The following is a 26,278-nucleotide window of genomic DNA, read 5'->3' as shown; positions in this document are numbered from 1 at the left end:
TCCAAATTGGATTTGTGGGGAGCATACAATCTCATTCGAATACGTGAAGGAGACGAATGGAAGACAGCCTTTAATACCCATGATGGACACTTTGAGTATCTCGTGATGCCTTTTGGCCTTTGTAATGCTCCTCCGGTCTTCCAGGAATTCGTTAATGACATCTTCCACAATTTACTTTATACATGTGTTGTGGTGTATCTTGATGATATTCAGATTTTCTCGTTCAATTTGGAGACGCATCGCTCTCATATCCGACAGGTTCTTCAGCGCCTCAGGGATAATCATCTCTATGCCAAGCTTGAGAAATGCCTATTCGAGAGATCAAGTCTTCCATTTCTTGGTTACATTGTCTCCAACGAAGGTTTGCAGATGGACCCTGAAAAGTTGTCTGCAGTTTTGGACTGGCCTTGACCTTCTGGCCTTCGAGCTATACGCTTTTTGTGCTTTGCCAATTATTATTGTCAGTTCATTCCACATTTTTCTTCCTTGGTCACCCCGATTGTGGCTCTCATGAAAAAGAACAATAATCCCAAGTCTTGGTCTCCTGAAGCCAAAGAGGCCTTCTCTCGTTTAAACTCTGCATTTGCCTCGGCTCCTGTCCTCTCAAGATCTGATCCTGATCTGATCCGTCTTGACTCAAAAAACCTCCAAGGGCAAATCTGTTACCTGTGTTTTTTTTTCTCCAAGACTTTTTCGCCTGCAGAAAGGAACTACACTATTGGAGATCGGGAACTCCTCCCTATTAAACTTGCCTTAGAAGAGTGGTGATATCTAGATGGTCTCTTTGCTTTTCCAGGTTTAATTTCTTTATTAATTTCCGTCCGGCGGATAAGAATGTCAGAGCCGATGCCCTCTCTAGGTCCTCTGATGTGGTTGGGCTGGATTCCACTCCACGGCATATTGTACCACCTGAGCGTTTGATTTCTGCTGCTCCAGTTGACCTCCAGCAGGTTCCACCTGGGAGATAGTGTTGAGCGGCATAGGCCATATTCGAATTCGCGAATATTCGCGAATATATGGACGAATATTCGTCATATATTCGCCAATATTTGCATATTCGTTATATTCTCGTTTTATTTTCGCATATGCGAAACTTCGCGTATGCGAAAATTAACATGTGAATATTAGCATATACAAAATTAGCATACGCGAAAATTCGCTTATGCGGAAATTAGCATATGCTAATTTTCACATATGCGAATTTTTGCATGCCAGTCTCACACAGTAGTATTACAGCCTTCTTTACACCACACAAGCTGGAAGCAGAGAGGGGTGATCACTGTGATGTGTACTGTGAAAAAAATAAAAAAAATATTCGTAATTACGAATATATAGCGCTATATTCGCGAATTCGCGAAATTCGCAAATTCGCGAATATGCGATATTCGCGAATAATATTCGAATTGCGAATATTCGTGAGCAACACTACTGGGAGATCCTTTGTGCCACCTCAACTGAGACATAAGAGTTTTTAACTGGAAAAATTCTTCTTTACTGGCTGGACATTCAGCAGTACAGAAGTCCTTCCAGTTAATCTCTTGGCATTATTGGTGGCTACACCTAGAACGCGATGTCACAGATTGTGTCTGTTCCTGTGTCATCTGTGCTCGCGACAAGACTCCATGGAAGAGACCTGCAGGACTCTTACACATAGGCGTGCGCACGGGGTGTGCCGGGTGTGCCCAGGCACACCCTAATCAAGCTCAGGGGGGCATCCGAGGCCACCACTGAGCAGCCCGCAGCCCTCACATTCGGGACATCCCTGTGTCCCGAAAGATCTTTTCGGGACACAAGGATGTCCCGGTTACCTTTCTACAGCGGCCCCCGCGTTAACTTTAAAAACACAGGGGCCGCCGGGAAGTAGCGCACGCAGGGACGTCATTGACATCCCGTGCGTGCGCCCATAGTAACGGAGGAGCGGAGATTCAAGGAAGAGGATGCGCGCGCCGGCCGGAATGGTAAGTGACCAACACGATCTGGCAGCATGTCTTCTTCAGTGTTCCGACTACCGGTCCTCCGGTCCCGGGACCTACTGCTATGGACTATAGGCCATAGCAGTAGATCGTGACCCCGGACCGGAGGACCGGTGGTCGGAAGACTGAAGTGGGGCAGTACACAGACATACAGCCTCCAGCCATACACTGTATATGGCTGAAGGCTTTATGTCTGTGGGGAATATACTGCACCTAATGTGGGGGACTATACTGCACGCTATACTGCACCTAATGTGGGGGACTATACTGCACCTAATGTGGGGGACTATACTGCACCTAATGTGGGGGACTATACTGCACCTAATGTGGGGAGATATACTGCACCTAATGTGGGGGAGCTATACTGCACCTAATGTGGGGGAGCTATACTGCACCTAATGTGGGGGACTATACTGCACCTAATGTGGGGAGCTATACTGCACCTAATGTGGGGAGCTATACTACACCTAATGTGGGGGAACTATACTGCACCTAATGTGGGGGAACTATACTGCACCTAATGTGGGGGAACTATACTGCACCTAATGTGGGGGAACTATACTGCACCTAATATGGGGAGCTATACTGCACCTAATGTGGGGGAACTATACTGCACCTAATGTGGGGGAACTGTACTGCACCTAATGTGGGGGAACTGTACTGCACCTAATGTGGGGGAACTGTACTGCACCTAATGTGGGGAACTGTACTGCACCTAATGTGGGGGAACTGTACTGCACCTAATGTGGGGGAACTGTACTGCACCTAATGTGGGGGAACTGTACTGCACCTAGTGTGGGGGAACTGTACTGCACCTAATGTGGGGGAACTGTACTGCACCTAATGTGGGGGAACTGTACTGCACCTAATGTGGGGGAACTGTACTGCACCTAATGTGGGGGAACTGTACTGCACCTAATGTGGGGGAACTGTACTGCACCTAATGTGGGGGAACTGTACTGCACCTAATGTGGGGGAACTGTACTGCACCTAATGTGGGGGAACTGTACTGCACCTAATGTGGGGGAACTGTACTGCACCTAATGTGGGGGAACTGTACTGCACCTAATGTGGGGGAACTATACTGCACCTAATGTGGGGGAACTATACTGCACCTAATGTGGGGGAACTATACTGCACCTAATGTGGGGGACTATACTGCACCTAATGTGGGGGAACTATACTGCACCTAATGTGGGGAAACTATACTGCACCTAATGTGGGGAACTATATTGCACCTAATGTGGGGGGACTGTACTGCACCTAATGTGGGGGGACTGTACTGCACCTATTGTGGGGGGACTGTACTGCACCTAATGTGGGGGGACTGTACTGCACCTAATGTGGGGGGACTGTACTGCACATAATGTGGGGAACTATACTACACCTAATGTGGGGGAACTGTACTGCACTTAATGTGGGGGAACTGTACTGGTGCAGTACAGTTCCCCCACATTAGGTGCAGTACAGTTCCCCCACATTAGGTGCAGTACAGTTCCCCCACATTAGGTGCAGTACAGTTCCCCCACATTAGGTGCAGTACAGTTCCCCTACATTAGGTGGCACCTAATGTGGGGGAACTGTACTGCCAACCTAATGTGGGGGAACTGTACTGCCAACCTAATGTGGGGGAACTGTACTGCCAACCTAATGTGGGGGAACTGTACTGCCAACCTAATGTGGGGGAACTGTACTGCCAACCTAATGTGGGGGAACTGTACTGCCAACCTAATGTGGGGGAACTGTACTGCCAACCTAATGTGGGGGAACTGTACTGCCAACCTAATGTGGGGGAACTGTACTGCCAACCTAGTGTGCGGGGACTTATACTGCCAACCTAATGTGGGGGAACTGTACTGCCAACCTAGTGTGCGGGGACTTATACTGCACCTAATGTGGGGACCTATACTGCACCTAATGTGGCGGGACTTATACTGCACCTAATGTGGCGGGAATTATACTGCACCTAATGTGGCGGGACTTATACTGCACCTAATGTGGGGGAACTATGCTGCACCTAATGTGGGGGAACTATACTGTGTGTATGTGTGCGTGTATATATATATATATATATATATATATATATATACACACACACGCGCAGCGGGAGTTTGTGCTTTAGGGTGCACACCCTAATGCAATAGGCTGCGCACGCCTATGCTCTTACAGCCTTTGCCTATTCCGGGAACTCCCTGGTCTCACATTGCTATGGACTTTATCAATGATCTGCCACCTTCCTGTAACAATACGGTCATCTGGGTGGTTGTTGATCGGTTCATTCCTTCACCTGGTCTTCCATCTGCTCCTCAGCTGGCAAAACACTTTCTTCAACACATCTTTCGCTTACATGGCCTTCCTACTTACATTTTTTCAGATCGTGGTGTGCAATTTGTTTCCAAGTTCTGGCGGGCCCTCTGTTCACGTCTAAAATCAAGCCGGACTTTTCTTCTGCTTATCATCCCCAGACCATCGGCCAGGTAGAAAAACTCAACCAAATCCTGGGAGATTATCTACGTTATTTTGTTTCGGCTCGACAGGAAGATTGGCTCGATCTCTTACCCTGGGTGGAGTTCTCCTACAACCCCAAAGACTCTGAGTTCATGAAGATATCTCCATTCTTTGTACTTTGTAATCTACGGTCATCTTCCTAATCCTCCTCTACCTCTTCCGGCCTCCTCTGGTGTGCCAGCTGTTGATGAACAAGTTTGAGATTTCATGTCCATCTGGCAGGAGACCCGTCGTATTTTGCTTCATGCCTCCTTTATATGAAATCTCATGCGGATAAGAAGAGAAGGCCTCCTCCGATTTTCTCTCCTGGCGACAAGGTCTGGCTTTCGTCCAAATACATCCGTTTCAGAGTTCCCAACTACAAATTGGGCCGATTCCTGGGACCATACGAATTTTTGCTAAAAATGAATCCGGTTTCTTATTAGCCCCGTCTGCCTTCCTCCCTACATATTCCAAATTGTTATCAATCGGTTTTTGAAAAAAGATATTGTTTTCATTCCTGTGTCTGGTTCTTTTGATGTCTTTGAATATACGGAGATTCTGGCAATGAAGACAGAAAGAGGGAGACATTATTTTCTAGTGGACTGGAAGGGGTTAGGTCTGGAGGAAAGGTCCTGTGAGCCGGAGGAGAATATCTTGGTCCACAACCTGGTCCGAAACTTTATAAGGCCCAAAAAGAGGGGGAGACCTAAGGGGGAGGGTACTGTCACAAGTAGCGTAGCAGCCAGATGTGCTGGCTGCAAGCGTGCTCCGGCCCTGTCCTCCTGTGCTGCTTCTACCGCCGTTCGCATCGCATGTGAACATCAGGCTCTCACTCTCCTCTCCTCTGTCCCCTCCACTGTTCCCTGCTGTTGGCGCGTGCGCCCCCGCCTCCTAGGGCGCGTGCACTGGTTTCCATAGATTTAAAGTGCCAGGGCACCATTGATTGGTGCTTGTCTGGTCCTGTATCTATTTAACCCCACACTTCCTTCCTGTCCTTGCCGGATCTTTGTGCTCACTAGCCCTGGAGAAAGCTTTTCAGTTGTGTGTTTTCTATAGGGTTCCAGACCTCTTGCTTTATGACCTGACTTTGCTCCTGTGCCACCTGCCCTCTGACCTCCTAGCTTCGTTCCTGACCACACTCCTGTGCCGCCTGCCCTGACCTCTTGCCTGTCCAGAATACGAGTTTGCCTCCTACCTGTACCACATAATACCTCAGCAGCCTGTGTGGACGAGTCTTATCAGGGGTAGCGATCTGGATGCAGCAAGTCTATCCTGCTTTGCGGCGGGCTCTGGTGAATACCAGCAGCACCTTAGACTCTGCTCCCTGATACGGCCCACACCATCATCCAAACAGGTTCAGCGGCTTCACTGCTCCACTGCCGTTTCATAAAGTGTACTTAGAATGTTTACACAAAATGTCCATAATGTCTAATGTTCTATTATCCATGGCATTTGTACAGGAGGTGTCCTGACCCTGTCAGAAGAAGCGTACCAAGTCACCTCATTGCCATGCATGCTAGGTATAGAGAGTAAAATACCTATGTATATAAAAGTTATCCGTCAATAGCATACTATTGTCTAGTCAAAATAGAGTATCTATTTTTTGTACAGAAAGTCAGTATAACTAGTTAGTCATGTACATAGTATATTTTGTGTATCTAAAATAGTCACATATTTAGTCAGGACTGTAGCTAGTCATATATTCAGTACCACATCAGTTAACATATGTCTAATGTCTATTGCTCACTGTCCACTGTGTACAGGGTTCTCTCGTGGCCAGAGAGTCCTCCTGAAAGGTCTAAGTAGCACGTAAAGTGACAGAGCTATTGTGGAAATATGTAATATACTCATGTGTTGTCAGAAAAAGTGCTAGTCCAATGTTATGGGGAGAAGTAGCTTAAGCCGAAGGGCCCCATTAGCACAGGCATTAGGATAGAGAGCCTCAGGCAGCCCGATCCAAAATCAAATATTTACCATCAAGCAGTTATGAGACCAAAACACCTCACCATCAGTTGGTTCAATTTATCCTGGTTAAATACCTCAAAAGACTGAGCATCTATGGACATTGTGTAAAATATCACATGGACTCTTCCCCAGGTCATTAGCCCTGAGAAGAACATTGGTCCAATGCCCCAGGAACTGTCTGTTATCATTTCATGGCCTCCAGTGGCCACTTTATATTATCCGCCCTCTAGGACTGGGCGCCGAGGACGGTTGTTTTTAAGAGGTGGAGTTTGTGGTGGCCCAGTACAGGAGTTGTACCCCTGTACCCTTGCTGCCCTGTCTGGCGGATTCTATTTCAGTGTCCCCTGAGTCCCCCCTTAATCTGTGCATCATAAATGGTTGATTATGCCGTTATCTATTGCTTTGTCTGTATAATGTTATGTGACTTTAAATCTTATTACCATGTCATGTAACCAGGGAAGGTTTCAGTGAACAAATGACTTGTGGGTGACCCCTCCAAAGTCTCCCCTATAGGCCATAGCAGTAGATCGTGACCCCGGACATAAGGATCGGTGGTTGGAGCACTGAGGTGGGGCAGTACACAGACATACAGCCTCCAGCCATACACTGTATATGACTGAAGGCTGTATGTCTGTGCAGGGAACTGTACTGCGCCTAATGTAGGGAACTATACTGCACCTAATGTAGGGGGAACTATACTGCACCTAATGTGGGGGAACTATACTGCACCTAATGTGGGGGAACTATACTGCACCTAATGTGGAGGAACTATACTGCACCTAATGTGGGGGAACTATACTGTGCCTAATGTGGGGGGAACTATACTGCGCCTAATGTGGGGGAACTATACTGCACCTAATGTGGGGGAACTATACTGCGCCTAACGTGGGGGAACTATACTGCGCCTAACGTGGGGGAGCTATACTGCACCTAATGTGGGGGAACTATACTGCGCCTAATGTGAGGGAGCTATACTGCACCTAATGTGGGGAACTATACTGCGCCTAATGTGAGGGAGCTATACTGCGCCTAATGTGGGGGAGCTATACTGCACCTAATGTGGTACTATTGAAAGTAATCTTACAGCAGAGTCACCTGCACTAATTTGAATTTATAGGTAGATAGTGCAGGTGACCTGGTTTTTACCGCTGCTCACCATGTGATCGTCAGCGCAATCGCTTCAGAGACATCGGTCTCGCCGCCAATGCAAATTCCCTGTTCTGTCCAATGGAGAAGAGAGAAATCTTGGCTCATACTACAGCAGCCGCCTTCATTGTACACAACAAGAACCCACATATCAGCACGGTAAGAAGCCAGAAACCGGGTCACCCTGGTGTCAGATTCCCTTTCAAATAAAAGTACTCGTACTTGGTATCGGCGAGTACTAGAATTAAAGTATCGTTACTCGTACTCGGTCTTAAAAAAAATGGTATTGGGACATCCCTAATAGATATGTATTATCACTATTATAGCCTGTATGTATATATATATGTATTATCACTATTATAGCCTGTATGTATAGATATGTATTATCACTATTATAGCCTGTATGTATATATATATGTATTATCACTATTATAGCCTGTATGTATATATATATATATGTATTATCACTATTATAGCCTGTATGTATAGATATGTATTATCACTATTATAGCCTGTATGTATAGATATGTATTATCACTATTATAGCCTGTATGTATAGATATGTATTATCACTATTATAGCCTGTATGTATATATATATGTATTATCACTATTATAGCCTGTATGTATAGATATGTATTATCACTATTATAGCCTGTATGTATAGATATGTATTATCACTATTATAGCCTGTATGTATAGATATGTATTATCACTATTATAGCCTGTATGTATAGATATGTATTATCACTATTATAGCCTGTATGTATAGATATGTATTATCACTATTATAGCCTGTATGTATAGATATGTATTATCACTATTATAGCCTTTATGTATAGATACTGTATGTATAGATATGTATTATCACTATTATAGCCTGTATGTATAGATATGTATTATCATTATTATAGCCTGTATGTATAGATATGTATTATCACTATTATAGCCTGTATGTATAGATATGTATTATCACTATTATAGCCTGTATGTATATATATGTATTATCACTATTATAGCCTGTATGTATAGATATGTATTATCACTATTATAGCCTTTATGTATAGATACTGTATGTATAGATATGTATTATCACTATTATAGCCTGTATGTATAGATATGTATTATCACTATTATAGCCTGTATGTATAGATATGTATTATCACCATTATAGCCTGTATGTATAGTTATGTATTATCACTATTATAGCCTGTATGTATAGATATGTATTATCACTATTATAGCCTGTATGTATATATATATGTATTATCACTATTATAGCCTGTATGTATATATATATATATGTATTATCACTATTATAGCCTGTATGTATAGATATGTATTATCACTATTATAGCCTTTTTGTATAGATACTGTATGTATAGATATGTATTATCACTATTATAGCCTGTATGTATAGATATGTATTATCACTATTATAGCCTTTATGTATAGATACTGTATGTATAGATATGTATTATCACTATTATAGCCTGTATGTATAGATATGTATTATCACTATTATAGCCTGTATGTATAGATAGTATAGATACTGTATGTATAGATATGTATTATCACTATTATAGCCTGTATGTATAGATATGTATTATCACTATTATAGCCTGTATGTATAGATATGTATTATCACTATTATAGCCTGTATGTATAGATATGTATTATCATTATTATAGCCTGTATGTATAGATATGTATTATCATTATTATAGCCTGTATGTATAGATATGTATTATCACTATTATAGCCTGTATGTATAGATATGTATTATCACTATTATAGCCTTTATGTATAGATACTGTATGTATAGATATGTATTATCACTATTATAGCCTGTATGTATAGATATGTATTATCACTATTATAGCCTGTATGTATAGATATGTATTATCACTATTATAGCCTTTATGTATAGATACTGTATGTATAGATATGTATTATCATTATTATAGCCTGTATGTATAGATATGTATTATCATTATTATAGCCTGTATGTATAGATATGTATTATCACTATTATAGCCTGTATGTATAGATATGTATTATCACTATTATAGCCTGTATGTATAGATATGTATTATCACCATTATAGCCTGTATGTATAGTTATGTATTATCACTATTATAGCCTGTATGTATAGATATGTATTATCACTATTATAGCCTGTATGTATATATATATGTATTATCACTATTATAGCCTGTATGTATATATATATATATGTATTATCACTATTATAGCCTGTATGTATAGATATGTATTATCACTATTATAGCCTTTTTGTATAGATACTGTATGTATAGATATGTATTATCACTATTATAGCCTGTATGTATAGATATGTATTATCACTATTATAGCCTTTATGTATAGATACTGTATGTATAGATATGTATTATCACTATTATAGCCTGTATGTATAGATATGTATTATCACTATTATAGCCTGTATGTATAGATAGTATAGATACTGTATGTATAGATATGTATTATCACTATTATAGCCTGTATGTATAGATATGTATTATCACTATTATAGCCTGTATGTATAGATATGTATTATCACTATTATAGCCTGTATGTATAGATATGTATTATCATTATTATAGCCTGTATGTATAGATATGTATTATCATTATTATAGCCTGTATGTATAGATATGTATTATCACTATTATAGCCTGTATGTATAGATATGTATTATCACTATTATAGCCTTTATGTATAGATACTGTATGTATAGATATGTATTATCACTATTATAGCCTGTATGTATAGATATGTATTATCACTATTATAGCCTGTATGTATAGATATGTATTATCACTATTATAGCCTTTATGTATAGATACTGTATGTATAGATATGTATTATCATTATTATAGCCTGTATGTATAGATATGTATTATCATTATTATAGCCTGTATGTATAGATATGTATTATCACTATTATAGCCTGTATGTATAGATATGTATTATCACTATTATAGCCTTTATGTATAGATACTGTATGTATAGATATGTATTATCACTATTATAGCCTGTATGTATAGATATGTATTATCACTATTATAGCCTGTATGTATAGATATGTATTATCACCATTATAGCCTGTATGTATAGTTATGTATTATCACTATTATAGCCTGTATGTATAGATATGTATTATCACTATTATAGCCTGTATGTATATATATATGTATTATCACTATTATAGCCTGTATGTATATATATATATATATGTATTATCACTATTATAGCCTGTATGTATAGATATGTATTATCACTATTATAGCCTTTTTGTATAGATACTGTATGTATAGATATGTATTATCACTATTATAGCCTGTATGTATAGATATGTATTATCACTATTATAGCCTTTATGTATAGATACTGTATGTATAGATATGTATTATCACTATTATAGCCTGTATGTATAGATATGTATTATCACTATTATAGCCTGTATGTATAGATATGTATTATCACTATTATAGCCTGTATGTATAGATATGTATTATCATTATTATAGCCTGTATGTATAGATATGTATTATCACTATTATAGCCTGTATGTATAGATATGTATTATCACTATTACAGCCTGTATGTATAGATATGTATTATCACTATTATAGCCTGTATGTATAGATATGTATTATCACTATTATAGCCTGTATGTATATATATGTATTATCACTATTATAGCCTGTATGTATAGATATGTATTATCACTATTATATCCTTTATGTATAGATACTGTATGTATAGATATGTATTATCACTATTATAGCCTGTATGTATAGATATGTATTATCATTATTATAGCCTGTATGTATAGATATGTATTATCACTATTATAGCCTGTATGTATAGATATGTATTATCACTATTATAGCCTGTATGTATATATATGTATTATCACCATTATAGGCTGTATGTATAGATATGTATTATCACTATTATAGCCTGTATGTATAGATATGTATTATCACTATTATAGCCTGTATGTATATATATGTATTATCACCATTATAGGCTGTATGTATAGATATGTATTATCACTATTATAGCCTGTATGTATAGATATGTATTTTCACTATTATAGGCTGTATGTATAGATATGTATTATCACTATTATAGGCTGTATGTATAGATATGTATTTTCACTATTATAGGCTGTATGTATAGATATGTATTATCACTATTATAGCCTGTATGTATAGATATGTATTATCACTATTATAGCCTGTATGTATATATATGTATTATCACTATTATAGCCTGTATGTATATATATGTATTATCACTATTATAGCCTGTATGTATAGATATGTATTATCACTATTATAGCCTGTATGTATATATATATGTATTATCACTATTATAGCCTGTATGTATAGATATGTATTATCACTATTATAGCCTGTATGTATAGATATGTATTATCACTATTATAGCCTGTATGTATAGATATGTATTATCACCATTATAGCCTGTATGTATATATATGTATTATCACCATTATAGCCTGTATGTATAGATATGTATTATCACTATTATAGCCTGTATGTATATATATATATATATATATATATATATATATATATGTATTATCACTATTATAGCCTGTATGTTTATATATGTATTATCACTATTATAGCCTGTATGTATAGATACTGTATGTATAGATATGTATTATCACTATTATAGCCTGTATGTATAGATATGTATTATCACTATTATAGCCTGTATGTATAGATATGTATTATCACTATTATAGGCTGTATGTATAGATATGTATTATCACTATTATAGCCTGTATGTATAGATATGTATTATCACTATTATAGCCTTTATGTATAGATACTGTATGTATAGATATGTATTATCACTATTATAGCCTGTATGTATAGATATGTATTATCATTATTATAGCCTGTATGTATAGATATGTATTATCACTATTATAGCCTGTATGTATAGATATGTATTATCATTATTATAGCCTGTATGTATAGATATGTATTATCACTATTATAGCCTGTATGTATAAATAGGTATTATTACTGTAACATCCTGTAGTATAAATAGGTATTATTACTGTAACATCCTGTAGTATAGATAGGTATTATTACTGTAACATCCTGTAGTATAGATAGGTATTATTACTGCAACAACATGTAGTATAGATAGGTATTATTACTATTACATCCTGTAGTATAGATAAGTATTACTATTACAGCCTGTAGTGTAGATAGGTATTATTACTGCAACAACATGTAGTATAGATAGGTATTATTACTATTACATCCTGTAGTATAGATAGGTATTATTACTGTAACAACATGTAGTATAGATAGGTATTATTACTAACATCCTGTATGTATAGATAAGTATTACTATTACAGCCTGTAGTATAGATAGGTATTATTACTATTACATCCTGTAGTATAGATAGGTATTATTACTGTAACAACATGTAGTATAGATAGGTATTATTACTATTACATCCTGTAGTATAGATAAGTATTACTATTACAGCCTGTAGTATAGATAGGTATTATTACTAACATCCTGTATGTATAGATAAGTATTACTATTACATCCTGTAGTATAGATAGGTATTATTACTGTAACAACATGTAGTATAGATAGGTATTATTACTATTACATCCTGTAGTATAGATAAGTATTACTATTACAGCCTGTAGTATAGATAGGTATTATTACTAACATCCTGTATGTATAGATAAGTATTACTATTACAGCCTGTAGTATAGATAGGTATTATTACTATTACATCCTGTAGTATAGATAGGTATTATTACTAACATCCTGTAGTATAGATAAGTATTACTATTACAGCCTGTAGTATAGATAGGTATTATTACTAACATCCTGTATGTATAGATAAGTATTACTATTACATCCTGTAGTATAGATAAGTATTACTATTACAGCCTGTAGTATAGATAGGTATTATTACTAACATCCTGTAGTATAGATAGGTATTATTACTAACATCCTGTAGTATAGATAAGTATTACTATTACATCCTGTAGTATAGGTAGGCATTATTACTGTAACAACATGTAGTATAGATAGGTATTATTACTAACATCCTGTATGTATAGATAAGTATTACTATTACAGCCTGTAGTATAGATAGGCATTAAATGCCGTCAGTCCGGACAGCCCGTGTACAGTCCAGGCGCCCCGGATTAGAGGACGCCCCTCCCCATGCCCATAAGAGGCGCCGCCGCCGCACACGCCCGTCTTCTCCCGCGTCTCCAGTAAGATGCTGAGCTGCCGGGATGCACCGGACGTGCTGCTGATCCGTCTTTGCGGGACTCGTCCTCACAGCCGGGACTGGACACTGCGGACCTGCTGATCACTGCAGTCACCGGACCGGGACACCCACGTGTGAGGATCCCGGGAGCGCGATGTCGTCCATGTACAGCAGATCAAAGGATTACACCAGATCGAGGATCTCTCAGTCGGACTCTCCACCTTCCTCCCCTTCACCGACGACAAAGACGTTACGTGTACGGTTCTGTGGGCTTTCATGTGCCGTGTGTCTGGCTGCAGGCTATACCGAGCATGGTGCCCAGAGACTAGGCAGGAAATGTCTGATTGTGGGGTGCACTGATCTGAGCCCCCCATGTTAGGAGGGGAGGTGCCTGCACTTCATAGTAGGGGGCACTATGGGACACTGACCTCCACCAATGAGACATTTCTGATATGGCAGCTCTGTGGTGCACATGGCTGGCACTGTGCCCATGCCTGGGGCCATCACTATGCTGGGGCACAGGTAGTCACTGACCTCTTGTATAGGGGCATGCATATCCACTCATCTGGTGTATCACTCATGCAAGAAAAGATTAACCTGTGCTATACCAACTCATTGCCAGCATGAGACTTGTGACCATGCCAGGCCTGTGTGACTGTGATACAGGAGGTCAGTGATAATGCCAATGTCATATAGTAGCTTGGATTCAACCCCACATGTGGGATAAAGCAGCTAAGTGATGGTGCCAGTCTTGTGCCTACAGTAGGTGAGTAGCAGCCTGTCATACAAAGCAGCACTGTGCAGCAGCAGGCATGTACAGGGCACTTGCCATCGGTGACCTGTTGTGTGCACAGGGCTGCCCGCTTCGCTTCACTATTACATCACATGCATCAGGTTGGCGCCATCACTGAGTTATTATACCCGACAAGCAGTGGGCTCACAGGTTGTGGACTGGCAGCATCACTAAGCTATTGGCACGCATGTATACAGCTTGTACACAAGCCTCACTGAGCCATGTTTTTCTGAAATAGTCACTGACTTGTAGCACACGTGCACAGGACTCACTGTTTTTGGTCGTATATACGGTATTCTACACAGTCACTGAGCTCTTGTATTGTTCTACACGTACTCAGGGCTTTAGGATTGAGCCCCTATATCAGTGGTCTCCAACTTGCGGACCTCCAGATGTTGCAAAACTACAACTCCCAGCATGCACGGACAGCCAACGGCTGTCCGTGCATGCTGGGAGTTGTAGTTTTGAAACATCTGGAGGTCCGCAAGTTGGAGACCACTGTCCTATATCATGGTAGCACCATCCCTGAACTGTTCTAGCACATGTGCATAGGGTGCGATTTCTCACTGACCTTTTTGTATTAAAATGGACTCGCACTACCGTTGAGCGCTACATTAGTTTCGTCCGAAATACTAGACACCAGGCCAAAAACCTGCCGATGCTGCGGCCCATGTAAATTGATTGTTATTGGCCACATGTCACCCATTTAGACACGGAGATGTGTGGCCGATAACCATTTTATTGGCTGCACAAAATGCTTATATGCCTGATAATCGGCCTTTGGTGGGGTCCATCCCACCACTGGTGCCCGGCTTGCAGTTGACATGCCAGCGGGCTCTTTTCTGTTCTGTTCCAATGACTGAGCCCAACACGAGGAAGTATGGTAGTATGAGACCAGCCTTACGTGTGGATTAGAGATGAGCGAATTTACAGTAAATCCGATTCGTCACGAACTTCTCGGCTCGGCAGTTGATGACTTATCCTGCATAAATTAGTTCAGCTTTCCGGTGCTCCGGTGGGCTGGAAAAGGTGGATACATTCCTAGGAAAGAGTCTCCTAGGACTGTATCCACCTTTTCCAGCCCACCGGAGCACCTGAAAGCTGAACTAATTTATGCAGGAAAAGCCATCAACTGCCGAGCCGAGAAGTTTGTGACAAATCGAATTTACTGTAAATTCGCTCATCTCTAGTGTGGATAGGGCTTGGACTGTCATTGAGCTGTAGTACTGTAGCTGTAGCTGTAGAAGCGGGCATGTTATTAGTTTTTCATTACTACATAGACAGGAGTTGAGTGCAGCGCCGCCATACCAAATACAGTCGCAGAGGAATTGCTCCAATATCACTGTCTATACATAACCCTGTCAGGTATTGGTTTTAAACCTTCACTTTGGGAATATATATTTTTTACGTATATCCAATAAAAGTAAATTTTTAAGGGTTTGCATAGTAGGGTTTTTACCTTGGCTCTGGGGTTCGGAGTTTATTGGATTTTTGGCCCCTGACTGACCCTGTGTCCTTTGTTTGACAATGAGCTGTTGTATTACACATATTCAGGACTAATTAGACACAAAGGTCCCTTAGGACAGATTATTTCATACTACATCTGTTATTCTCTGCCCTCTATACTGCCATCCTATAGGAATCCTCTATACATCACATTGTATACCATGAAAAAAAACACGAGTTTACGATTCCAACTTTATTCCAATAAAAAATAGACAACAGTAATTCTAAAATATTAGGCAGGAAAACCCATAAAATTGCGGAGCCCACAGACACAAATCATAAATATACAGTATGTCTGTTATGCAAGAGAAAAATGACAATTTATAATTCCCCTTCTACCACTCTTTAACAGTTTATCCTCAGGGACCTAAATAAGTGCACCCGCTGGATAGCGGCTCAAGTGGAACAGCAACATCACTGCACAAACATCACATTTTTGCAAACTTGCAATTTACAAACTATATCTTACCCATGTGGGACTGTCTGCTTGCCTCCGCTACCCCTACAGCTGTTTCGGGTCCTTCCTCAGTAACCCATTGTATCACAGGTACTCATGCTTCACCACCACTGCTTCACTTAACTCAGTTCTATCATTAAACCATTGTATTACAGGTACATACGGCGTTTACCAATGCTAAGCCATTGTATCACAAACGTGCAGGCCAATAACCATCACTGGTTGTTGTTGTATCATAAGTGCACAGGGCTAGTACTATCACTTAGCTATTGTATTCCTAGTGTCCATGGCACTACTATCACTGGATATAGCATCATACATTGGACTCTTAAGGCTAGGTTCACACTACGGATTCTCTGGGCAGAATTTCTGCTGGAGATTTAGCCGGCAGCACTAAGAACGCATGGACTGCATTGCCGTCCCCATAGACGGCAATGCATTTTTGGGTAGATCTTTTGGGAGATCTGCTCAGAAATGCATTGACATCTATGGGGACGTCAATGCAGTCTGCAAGGTCCTAGTGCCGCCGGCTAAATCTCCAGCAGAAATTCCACAGTGTGAACCCAGCCTTACTATTACTGACCTCGGGTATCACAAGTTCACAGGGCTTTTATGATCACTGAACTATTGCATCACCAGTACACAGGGCATTTACTGCCACTGAGTTATTTGATCACTAGTGCACAGGGATTAGATTATCACTGAGTTATTTGATCACTAGTGCACAGGGTTTAGATTATCACTGAGTTATTTGATCACTAGTGCACAGGGTTTAGATTATCACTGAGTTATTTGATCTCTAGTGCACATGGCTAGTACGATCACTGAGAAATTGTAAAAAAAAATAAAATAATGCTGAATTTACACTTCTTTTGAACTGTCTTGGAAAAGTATTTCTCTTTGCTGTGCCTTCCATCCTATTTTTATTCCCTTGCTCATACTGCTCATCCTTGTCTTGTCCTAATATGGAATTAGAAGCAGACTCTTGCGCAAAATGTGTTCTGGAAGCTGCTTTGTTGCTTATGGCTCGGCTGTCCCATTCACATTAAACAGCTGTTCAGGGTCTGAGGAAAAGTAGATCTTCTCAAAGTTAGATAGTCGCACTGTCATGTACCTTAGGAATGTGTTACTGCAGGACAGATGCAAGTTAAATATCTACTAGTAGTACTGTACTGTCTGGAGAGAGACTATAAAGGGTTAAACCAGCAACACAGCACTGAAACCATAGCTCAGGAAGCTGCACACTGCATCCACCATTCTGAATCTGTGGAATAGGCACATTACATCACTGTAACTTTCTTGCTGGTTGCCCATGTAGACGGCCTGACCGGAGACAGTAAATGAGTGGCCATCAGTGAGATTGGTGCTCGAATAATAGCAGTTACCTTCATCAGGAGGAGTGCAAATATTCAGCCCCTTCAGCTATGGTTGGGGGGGGGGGGGCATTTTCTGGTTTCAGCCCCCCATTATACAAACACTCAAAGTAGTCACAATAACTCCCCCTACACTTTGCCAAGCAGGGACAGCAGTAACCCCTTCCTCCCCCAAAGTCCCTATTGCCTAGGAGCAGGGAGCAGTTGGTGTAAGATGGACACTGTTGGTGACATATACAATAAACAGGGAGCAAAATATATTTGCCATATTTCAATTTAATGTGTTCCACTAAATCTAGATCTCAGTAAGTTTCACAGCGTGGTCTGGGCTGGAAAGAGGTTGATTTGATAAATGTGTTGGCTCTTTTGACCTAAACCACACTACTTATTAAAAAATAAAAGAACCTACATGTAAAGGTCACAAAGTTTTCCTGCAATTCTCCTATTGCACAAAAATCTCTGACTACCACCAAAAAAACAGGATAAAACCAATAGTAAAATGCCCCCTGCTGGAGTTTACAGGGCACATCCAATCTGTCTTATTAAAGGGGTATTCCAGGCCAAAACTTTTTTTTTATATATCAACTGGCTCCAGAAAGTTAAACTGATTTGTAAATGACTTCTATTAAAAAATCTTAATCCTTCCAATAATTATTAGTTGTTTTCTGTCTAACTACTCTCTGATGACTCACGTCCCGGGAGCTGTGCAGCTCCTATGGGGATATTCTCCCATCATGCACAGCTCCCGGGACGTGACATCATCATTGAGCAGTTAGACAGAAATCTTCAGAAGCTAATAACTATTGGAAGGATTAAGATTTTTTAATAGAAGTAATTTACAAATCTGTTTAACTTTCCGGAGCCAGTTTATATATATATATATATATATATATATATATATATATATATATATATATATATATATATATATATATAAAAAAGTTTTTGCCTTGATAACCCCTTTAATGTTCTTTTAACATAAGCCGCTAGGATCCACAGATGCCGCCAGCATAGACAGGTCCTAGGTATTTTTTGATCTCTATTCTAAAACCAAAGCGATCATGGATACAAATCTGATGTTTATCTACATAATGTCACTAAAAACTGATATACACCCTGAACATCACAGTGACATAGACACATCTAGATAGTAGTTATCCTGCAAACCCCCTAACCAGAAGCAAAGAGACATCTCATCAATGTACTATACTGTATAATAACGCAGAGGTTACCAGTGAAGAGCGATCGCTGGGCAGGTATTATATAGTAAGTTGCACACACTTACTGGATGCTGTAGTTGTGTCAGTCCTTCAGTGTATTAAATCTGCCATCTATATTGCATCTCGATTAACTGGGATGTAGATGCCCTCATCCAGGTATCCACATATACTTAGTTTGTGTAGTGACAGCGTTCCTTGTCCTAGTGTTCCTCTACCCTGGCAAGGGATAGGGGATAACTAGTGAGATGAGAACAAGTCCTGATACTTCTCCAATTCGATTTGGTAGTACTACAGCTACTTTAGTCAGGGATTCCTGGATTTAAAGGAGTACTCTGGTGGAAAATATATATATATATTTTATGCCCAGGCATAAACAAAGAAATAATTTTAGTTACCTTCTTTTATTCCCCTGTAGCATCTGGTGGGAATGTGACTAATTGACCATAGCCTGATCTCTGCTCTGCTCCATTTCCTAGTGATGTCAGAATAGAACATTTCCATTCAGACAATCACTGACTAAGAAGGGACACCCCTGCGATCATTAAGAGGCAATGGACATCTTGACCCCCAGCACTAGGAAATGGAGCATGACAGAGACTGGAATATGGTCTCTTGGTCACATTGCTGCTCAGCCAATCACTAGTGTTACCAGAGGCTAGGGGGGCTAAGTGAGGTAAATTAGTTTTTTCTGTTTACACAGGCAGCCCAGGAATTTTTTTTTCTCGCTAAAATTCCCCTTCAGGCCCCTTTCACACTATGCATTCATCCGTTTTTATAGATCTGTTATATGCCCTGTTATGAAAACCCTGAAAATCTGCCGTTAAAGGACGTTACAAAATCCTATTATAGTCTATAGGATTTTTACATTATCCGTTTTAACCCATCATAGCCCGTTATTAATAACTGATGTTATTTTGTGACCGGAGAAAGTAACGGGAGAAATAGTGAATGCACTATTACTTCTGTTCTTTCTCCCCTCACAAAATAACGTCCGTTGTTAATAACGGGCTATGATGGGTTAAAACGTCTAATCCCATAGACTATAATAGGATTGTAACGGCTTTTAATGGCAGATTTTCTGTGTTTTCATAACGGAACATATAACGGATCTTTAAAAACAGATGAAAGTATAATGTGAAAGAGGCCTTAAATGGAATAGGTCATCAGCAAGTAACCAATTATAAGTAATAATTTTTTTTAGTTGTCCATGTCATTACCTGTTCAAAAAAATAAATCCTGATCAGGCTTAGTGACCAGAATGAAAACATTGTGTTCTGCAGAGATCACTACTCAGCAGTCAACTAATGGCCCAGATTTATCAAACTGTGTGAGAGAAAAAGTGGAGAGATTTTACAACAGCAGCCAATCACAGCTCAGCTAATGATCTCTGGTAAAGTGAAAACTGAGCTGTGATTGGTTGTTGTGAGAAAAATCACTCCACTTTTTCTCTCACACAGTTTAATAAATTTGGGTCATTATCTTTACTGGATTACAATGAAAGGCAAAACCAGTATATAGATAACATAGAATGTGCCATTCACAATAGGTAGTGGTCACAGCTCCCCTTCTCCCCCTTTCTGCTCATTGACCTTTACACAGAATATGCTTGAAACACTGTACCATAGATGTCGATGAGTCAGCTCCAGACTACAGGAGAAGGGATGTGTCTGATCGTGAGGGTCCAGCTGCTCCAGTCTCCTGCACAGACCCCCCCCCCCCCCCCCCCGGCTCCCCTCCATGCATCTCTATGGGGCAGCCAAAGACACAAGAGCACTGTACTTGTGTATGCATGAAGGGGCAAGTTGACCCCAGCCACTGCTCCGTGCAGTGCAGGAGATCATGTAGGGCAGGGTTCTCAAACTGGTGGCCTTTCAGATGTTGCACAAGTTTAACTCCCAGCATACCAAGACAGCAGTTAGCTGCAGCCAGCGGCTGTCCGAGCATGCTGGGAGTGGAAGTTGTGCAACATCTGGAGGGCCACCAGTTTCGGTCGTGGTCGGAGACTTATCCCCTGCAATCATACACTTATCCCTGATCCTTTTGTTAAGGGGATAAGAAGTAAAATGTAGGACTACCCCTTTAAGCACTGAGCTGCTGCTAATAAAAATGTCGCTGTCTGCTTCACACCAATTTCACAACGCCCTTTCTTTCTTTAGTGCTGTTTTAGTTAACTGTGGCAGGAAGAGAAGTCTTCTTGACAGGGATTGAAAAGGCTTCTTTCTGCTGTATACAGTGGTCCCTCAACATACGATGGTAATTCGCTCCAAACGACCCATCGTTTGTCGAATCCATTATATGTTGAGGGATTCGTGCAATGTAAAGTATAGGAAGCTGTACTCACCTGTCCCCGCCGCTCCGGACTGCGTCCTCACCGCTCCCAATGCTGTCCCAGGGGCTACCGATGCTGTCCCGCTGCTCCGGCGTCTTCTTCGGGATCCTACGGCTTTTTCCGCATCTTCTCCGTGGTCTGGGCCTCGCTTTCTGGTGACGTTATTACGTTGCGGCGCCGGTACGGCGTGTGCAGCGACGTAATAACGACGCCGGAAAGCAAGGCCCGGACCCCGGAGAAGATGCAGAAGACACCGGAGGATCGCGAAGTGGACCCGGAGCAGAGGGGATAGGTAAGTGAACCTGTCCGGGATGCTTAAACTGCTATCCGACAGCAGCTTAAGCATTTTGCGCTGTCGGATAGCAGTTAATGCGATGGCCCCGACATATAAAAGCATCGTATGTCAATGCTGACATCAACATGCGATGGCCTCTGAGAGGCAATCGTATGTCGATTTGATCATATGTCGGGGGCCATCGCATGTCGGGGGGTTACTGTATACATGTAATTCATGTCTGTGGTTCATCATTTACACTATTTAGCCTGACTCAACCTGTGCATCATATCTATCATCTTCTATGTGCAATAGAAAACCAAGGGCTTGCTTCTGCTACTAGTCTTGCAGTTGACAGCCAATATGGAATACAGCAATGACTGAGTACATTTACATGCTCACTTGCCACATACGTCCACACAAGGAAAAAAAAAACCTTCTGGAATAAAGGGCAGAGACATACAACTTGCTAATCAGTGATGTCCTGGACCACTAATGTATAGTACAGATACAACCTACTAAGTGAAGAGCTATGTGATACCAACTTCTACACAGCTAAGTCAAGCTTATTAGCTGTCATGGGGGGACATTTATCAAAACCGGTCTAGAGGAAAAGTTGCCCATAGCAACCAATCAGATCACTTTCTTCATTCTCAGAGGCTTGTGAAAAATGAAAGAGGCGATCTGACTGGTTGCTATGGGCAATTGCACCACTCTGCCTCTACTAGGGATCAACCGATATCGTTTTTTTAGGGCGGATACCGATAATCGGTGCAGGTTAGGACCGATAGCCGATAACTTATACCGATATTCCGGTATAATATCGGCTATTTAACCCCCTGCGACACCGCTGCAGATCATTGATTTAAAGCAGGCGCTTTAAATCAATGATCTGCAGTGGCTTTTGCGGTGCCATAGGCCGCCGCTGCCACCCGCTTCTCTCCCCCTACCTGTCAGGGTGGTCCGGGCCATCCATCCTTCCTGTAGTGTCCGGGGGTGTTCCGGGTGAACCGGTCCGGGCTGTCCTTCTCCGGCGGTCATCTTCTCCACTCCGGGCAGGCTCCGGCCTAGTACGCTGCATAGACGCCGCTGCGCAGTGACGCCCGTGCGCAGCGACGCACCTGATGTCACGGCGTAGCGGCGTCTATGCAGTGTACTAGGCCGGAGCCTGCCCGGAGTGGAGAAGATGACTGCCGGAGAAGGACAGCCCGGACCGGTTCACTCTTCACCCGGAACGCCCCCGGACACTACAGGAAGGAAGGATGGATGGCCCGGACCACCCCCATTACGTGTAAGTTTAATTTTTTTATTGACTCTGAGGGTGGGGGAGGGGCCCGACCGGTATAGCGGTATGGGCAAAAATCCATACCTGTATACCGCCCAGCATCACAGTGGGGGGTGCGGTGGGTCGGGGGGTGGCGGTGCGGTGGGGGCGGGGCATTATCGGCTTATCGGCAAAGTAATTATCGGGATTATTGGCTGATAATATCGGCCATACCGATAATCGGTCGATCCCTAGCCTCTACACAGGTTTTGATAAGTCTCCATGGAAACCATGTGCCATGGAGGTAGGGCTTGGGGAGTACTACTCCTAGGTGCACAACAAGGTTAGGATGACGAGAGCTATTGTAAGTATCGTTTGATCTAAAGAGGACCTGTCCACAATCCTGACAGGTTACAGGAAATAATTATGTTCCTCATTAAATCATTCTTGAGCTTCTCTCAGAACATTGTCGTACCATTCCTTTGTTATTCCTCCTGGAAATGTGTGATTGAATTGAGAACTTACTGTTCTGTGGCCCCCTAATGGATGAGGGCTAAAGACAAAAGGGAGAAAAAAGATCTTCATAACCATTAATAACTACTTTGAGGTAGGATTAATATCTCAAGAACTAGAAATGGAGCAGTGCTAGAAATGTTTCTTATGCCCTCAGCCCAGCACACATATATGTGAGGTGGGTGCACGTCTGGAGTTGCATCAAGATGACTTCCATTTTAAAGCTGACAGTATGCAACAGACAATTTGCTAAAAATGTAACTAAAGAATCAACATAGTTCTCAGTAAGGGTATGTTCACACTGCGGAATCTCCACTCGCAGAATTCCACGAGCGGAGATCGTGGAGCAGCCGCCGCTGAAAATACTTCAGCAGTAGGACCGCGGGGCACTGCGCCATCACCATTGACGGCTATGCAGTACTCATGGAATTCTGAGCAAAGAATGAACATGTTCTTTCTTTGCGCGAAACAATAACAGCGGCGGAATTGTCCGCCGCTGAAATTCCGCACTGCGAATGGGTCTCGTGGAAGACCCATTCACACTGATGGTACTGTTCACTGTGCGGATTTCTACTCGCAGAATTCTGCAGTGTGAACGTTCCCGGTGACTCCGGTCGGCTCAGTTTTGACCCGTATGCGGTTTTGGACCGGACCTAAAACCGTAGTAAACTACGGTTTTAGGTCCGGTCAGGAAACCGCATACGGGTCAAAAATGAGCAGACCGGAGTCACCGTTTGACTCCGGTCAGGTCATTTAAGGAAATGGAGTTACGGGCTGATCCGGCCGGGGTACAGGAGCGCCCGGCTTGCACAAACCCCCCCCGCCCCCCCCCCCCGCCGGATCCGGCACCCGTGTGTACAAAACGTGGTGTGAATGCAGCCTTAGATGTAGGCAAGTTTCTAAGTGTGGTTCAGGCTGGTGTGTGGTTGCGTAAAAATGTAAGTTTGTTTTGTAACCATTTTTACCATACCACACCACCTTTTTATCCATTGTGCAATCATTTCCACTTAACATCAGAAAAGGGTAAAACCAATATAATCTTCATGAAAGTAGTGCAATAAAATATTTTAAAGATAGTTACCCCTGCTAAAATTACTGATTCAATCATAGCAGAATGGCAACTACTTCCATAAATCCTTTTTATCTCTTCTAAGTTCTAAGTAGGTTTATAGTGCTGTAAAGGAATCAATATATGTTCAGCATGCTTTCAGGTGCTGTTCAATGTGCAGATTTTACACTCGGTATTATTCCATAAAAACTAGGGCTTCTGTTCTTCTAATGAATCTGACATAGATCATCAGCGGATCTTTTCTTGCTGATGATAAATAGTTTCTGCATTATGGCCCCCAGAAAATGATGTGGACTTAAAATGCATTAGGAGATTTTCAGACCCTTCCACGTTTTTTTTACATTTTGTTATGTTGTGGCCTATATTTCCCCATCATTCTGCACTCAATACCTCGCAAGAAGTTTTTGCTAATTTAGCAAAAATTAAAAACTAAAATTTTGCATGGGAATAAGTATTCAGACCCTTTGTTATGACATGTACATTTTAGCACTGTGGATCTCCCAGTTCTCTTGATCATATCTGAGATGTTTCTACACCTTGATTAGAGTCTCACAGCTGACAATACATATCAGAGCAAAAAGCCAGCCATGAGGAGCAAAGAACTGACTGTAGAGCCCAGAGATAAGCTTAAGTGGAGGCACAGATCTGGAGAAGGGTAAAAACAATACCTACTTCATTGAAAGTTCCCTAGAGCACAATGGCCTCCAAAATTCTTGAATGAAAGAAGTTTGTAACAACCAGGACTCTTCCTAGAGCTGGCCGCCCCACCAAACTAAGTAATCAAGGTAAAAGGGCCTTTGTAATAGAGGTGACTAGGAACTCAATGATCACTCTGGGTTAGCTCCAAAGATTTTGTGTGCTGATGAGAGAAACTTTCAGTAAAAGACAAGCCTTCTTCAAGATTGCAAAAAAGAACCTAAAGGACTGTCAGACCGTAAGAAACCTAATTCTCTAGTCTGTTGAGGAAATAAGTCAATGCTCATTACTTTCCCAATACCATCCCTACAGTGAAGCATGGTGATGACTGCATCATGCTATAGGGGTGTTTTTCAGCTTTTGGTACAGGGAAGCTGGTTAGGGTTTAAGGAAAGTTGAGTACAGCAAAGTACAGGTGTATTTTTAGTGAAACCTGATCCAGAGTGCACTGGACCTCAGACTGAGCCAAAGATTCACCTTTCAATAAGACAATGGCCCACATTTATCATTGTAGTGCAAGTGAAGAATTTTTTTACACCTTTTTTTTGTGTGCTGATAATGTGTAGGAGAACCAAATTTATTAAAAGGTAAAAGAGCATTTGATACATTTTGTGCAGGTCACATTTTCTGAAATTTCTGTCTACACATACACCAAAAAGCTACACCATGTCTGGGCTGGTGTAGTTTGAGAGACTTTTCAGTGGCTTTGCGCCTTTTTTTGCTCCTTTTTACAAAAAGGCGCCATGATAAATCCCTTCCATATCATGTCTATTGCCAAAATCAATGGATTGCAACTCAAAATCAGCAGAAATGTGTAAACAAAAAGGGGCAAAAAACCCTGCTTCAGCCTTTTTTGACCCTTTTTTTAGACACAAAAAATGTCTAAAGACATTGATAAATGTGG

At 41.2% G+C, this 26,278-nt stretch overlaps 1 protein-coding gene across 1 annotated transcript in view; it reads left to right on the top strand.

Annotated features, from left to right (window-relative positions):
- The first annotated feature begins 13,738 nt into the window (after positions 1–13,738).
- Positions 13,739–26,278, top strand: part of LOC130356411 (protein phosphatase 1 regulatory subunit 12B-like) — a 29,844-nt gene continuing 17,304 nt past the window's right edge. Inside the window, exon 1 of the mRNA XM_056557939.1 lies at positions 13,739–14,136. Within this exon, the coding sequence (XP_056413914.1) occupies positions 14,035–14,136 (102 nt within the window). The 5' untranslated portion in view covers positions 13,739–14,034. The remainder of the gene's footprint in view (positions 14,137–26,278) is intronic.

The sequence above is a fragment of the Hyla sarda genome, chromosome 2 (assembly GCF_029499605.1).
Source record: "Hyla sarda isolate aHylSar1 chromosome 2, aHylSar1.hap1, whole genome shotgun sequence".
In the NCBI taxonomy this organism is placed as follows: Eukaryota; Metazoa; Chordata; class Amphibia; order Anura; family Hylidae; genus Hyla; species Hyla sarda.
The sequence above is the reverse complement of the archived record's forward strand: the minus strand, read 5'-3'. Positions and strand labels throughout refer to the sequence as shown.